The 2,801-nt window shown below is 34.9% G+C and overlaps 1 protein-coding gene across 1 annotated transcript; it reads right to left on the bottom strand.

The window, feature by feature from the left end:
• Positions 1–44: 44 nt before the first annotated feature.
• On the bottom strand, positions 45–2,795 carry LOC109591180 (uncharacterized; the record flags this gene model as incomplete). Its single annotated transcript, XM_020006963.1, has 3 exons — positions 2,727–2,795; positions 358–660; positions 45–311 (listed from the first exon to the last, which is right to left on the bottom strand). Coding segments are annotated over exons 2-3 (373 nt in total), but the record flags the coding sequence as incomplete, so codon positions are not given.
• Positions 2,796–2,801: the final 6 nt, after the last annotated feature.

The following is a 2,801-nucleotide window of genomic DNA, read 5'->3' as shown; positions in this document are numbered from 1 at the left end:
CATGCAATAATAAGTTGGTAAAAAAGGAACATACACCGTAATACCTTCATCAGTGTAAGAAGATTCTAGAAGCAGTATGGCAACACCAGATCTTAAATCAATTGTGAAATCTTCTTCATCTATTCCCAAGTGCTTCTCAATGAACATCGATAAAACCACTTCTTCCACTCCTTCTGGTATATCTTTGATTATTAACTTGTTCTTATCATATTCCTTTACTGGTGGAAGAGGAACGTAGCGAACTTCAAGTTTACAAGGCATCTTTTTAACTTTGATTGAATGTTCCCCATGTGCAATAACAGCTAGTGCATCTATAATTATTAACATAATAATAACGAATTGATAATATCATCTTACCATCTGGTGATTCAAACTTAACATGAATAACACCCTCTTCAAATGTCTTCATAGATTCAACTACTTTTTCCTTCTTCCCTCCTGAGCGTTTGCTTTCAAAGTACATCTGAATAGCATCAGTATCAATGTCATCATCAAAAGTGACTTCAATCAAATCAGGATAATAATCTAATGCCAAGGGAGCATCAGCAGCTGCAGCGACGGTGCTGGTAGAAACACTGGCTGGATCAGGTGGATCTGTAAGTTTGATTTCAATCTGTTGCTTCTTAATTTTGTGCTTATCTTTCAGAAACTCTTTAATACCTGTGAATATTACAAAGTATTAATTTCATTGTCATACAATTTAAATTTAGGGGAAGAAGTAGTGCACAGTGCACAATAAATGAGTAAGTATATTGTTATGTGCCAAATTTAAGGGTGTTTTCTGTGTTTATAGTACTAATCATGGCTGTTAAAATTACAAATATTCATGTCTGCGCACATGAAATAACATTACGACAATTTCGTAGCCACAATGGCTACAGCGTGTTCAGTAACCATTTAACTAGAATTTTTGTCACTACACTACAGGATGATGGGCCAGAACATGCTTATTCATTTATGATGGATTGGAAGAAGTTATGAAATGTAAAGGAAGGAGTTTCTTCTAGTTTTTCAGCCAACTGAAGGTATTGTCTCTTGAGTAAGAAACTACATTGCATAGGTATCTATTGTGCATGTGCATAAGTAAATTAAGTATACTAATGCTAGTGCAAAAGTAGTAGTAATGCTACTACACAACTTGAATAATGCTGATTCCAAACCAGAAGAGCCACCTAAAGAGGTATACTTATGTGCACTGTTCTTCTTTTTAACTTTTCATTACAATTTCCTCTTCTTCGTACTGTACCATATAGTGGGATTTTTTGAGGATAATAAATTTCATAAATGCCCCATATCCGGAAGTTCACGGAATTAATTTCCAGTATTTTGCCATCTTGTACCGTAATAAATTGATTTTCAAGGAATTTAATTTCACAAATCTTAAAAAATCTGCAAAATTTATTATCCTCAAAAATAACCCGCTATACGGTATATATGTAGCTACAAATTCTGTGGCTAGCAATTTTTTGAATTTTATTTAGCAAAACTGGGCCTGCTATGGCTTAACAGAAGAGGCAAGTTTTAGTTTTAGGGATTCAAATTTTGCATTTACAAAATTAGTATAGCCACAAAATTTTTAACCATACAGTATATAGACCCCCTAGGCGCTAAGATTATTTTCAATGAATATGATTACAATAATGATATTCATTCATAATAAATAAAATTTTCCTATACGGTATCCACCCACGATGAAAATTACTGACGGCAAGAAGGCCTCGAGATCAAAAGAAAATCAAAGACGGTGATACCGCCTGGCAATTTTTCTGAGTGCTACAAGGTACTACAGGCTTACAAGCAGTATTTATGGAAAGTATGGAGACCAGACAACATCATATAGACCAGGTAACTGTTGCTGCCTTGCTATGCTTCATTTCGGCACCTTAGGCTTTGATCTGCCTTTGATGTGGAGAGCTTCTTGCTGTCAGTAAGTTTAATTGTGGGTGGCTACCGTAAATAATTCATACAAAATAGTCTTAGCATCTAGGGGGTCTATAGGCACTGGAATCCAGTTTGTGAAACACCTTTGTATAGACCACCCAGGGTGAGAATTGCAAAAGCTACAAATTTCATTAATTTTTATACACGATATCCACCCACAAGTCATAATTGGCTGCCATTTTGGTTGGCAAGTTTGTCAGGGAAGTCAATCGAGGTACAAAGAAAATGCCTCACTTACCTGCTGTAGCTCTATCAAAAGCTAAAAAGTGCTTGTTATAAGAAAGAACAGCTGCTTTTAGCAGGTTTGTTTTATTGGCCCGTTTGTTCTCCATTGAAAGTTGCCAACCAAAATGGCAGCCGGAATTTATTTCATTCCAAACCATGCCTTACAGCCATAACAGTCTTCCCATGCAAGCAATTCTCACTCTGATGGTCTATAGTCATAATGTATGTGGTTAATTGTTCTATAGACAATGAATGTGTATACTATATAGGATGGGGCCATCCCTGGGAAATTACCTTGATTCCGGTCATAACTTTAAACCATCACATAAATGTTTTATATATAAACATTTTTGTTGACAGTTTTCATGTTAATTTAATTAATTTTTGTGAAGGCTTTAAAAATTGCCAAATCTGCAAAATTTAAAGCCTCTTGAAAATTTTGTGCTGTACCGTAACTGACTTAGAGCAAATACTGGATTATTATATGCATGCATTACACATGCAAAATTATTAGTTTCTGTAGTAAACAAAATATATAATTATTAGAATATCAGAGTTACTTTCATTATCATCAGCAACTTCAACACGAGCAGTTCCATTTCCAAGTAATACCACATCATTGACTTTTTCAAGCG

The sequence above is a fragment of the Amphimedon queenslandica genome, unplaced genomic scaffold, assembly GCF_000090795.2.
Source record: "Amphimedon queenslandica unplaced genomic scaffold, v1.1 AMPQUscaffold_8774_Cont19286, whole genome shotgun sequence".
Lineage (NCBI taxonomy): Eukaryota > Metazoa > Porifera > Demospongiae > Haplosclerida > Niphatidae > Amphimedon > Amphimedon queenslandica.
This window is presented reverse-complemented; position numbering and strand designations above follow the sequence as displayed.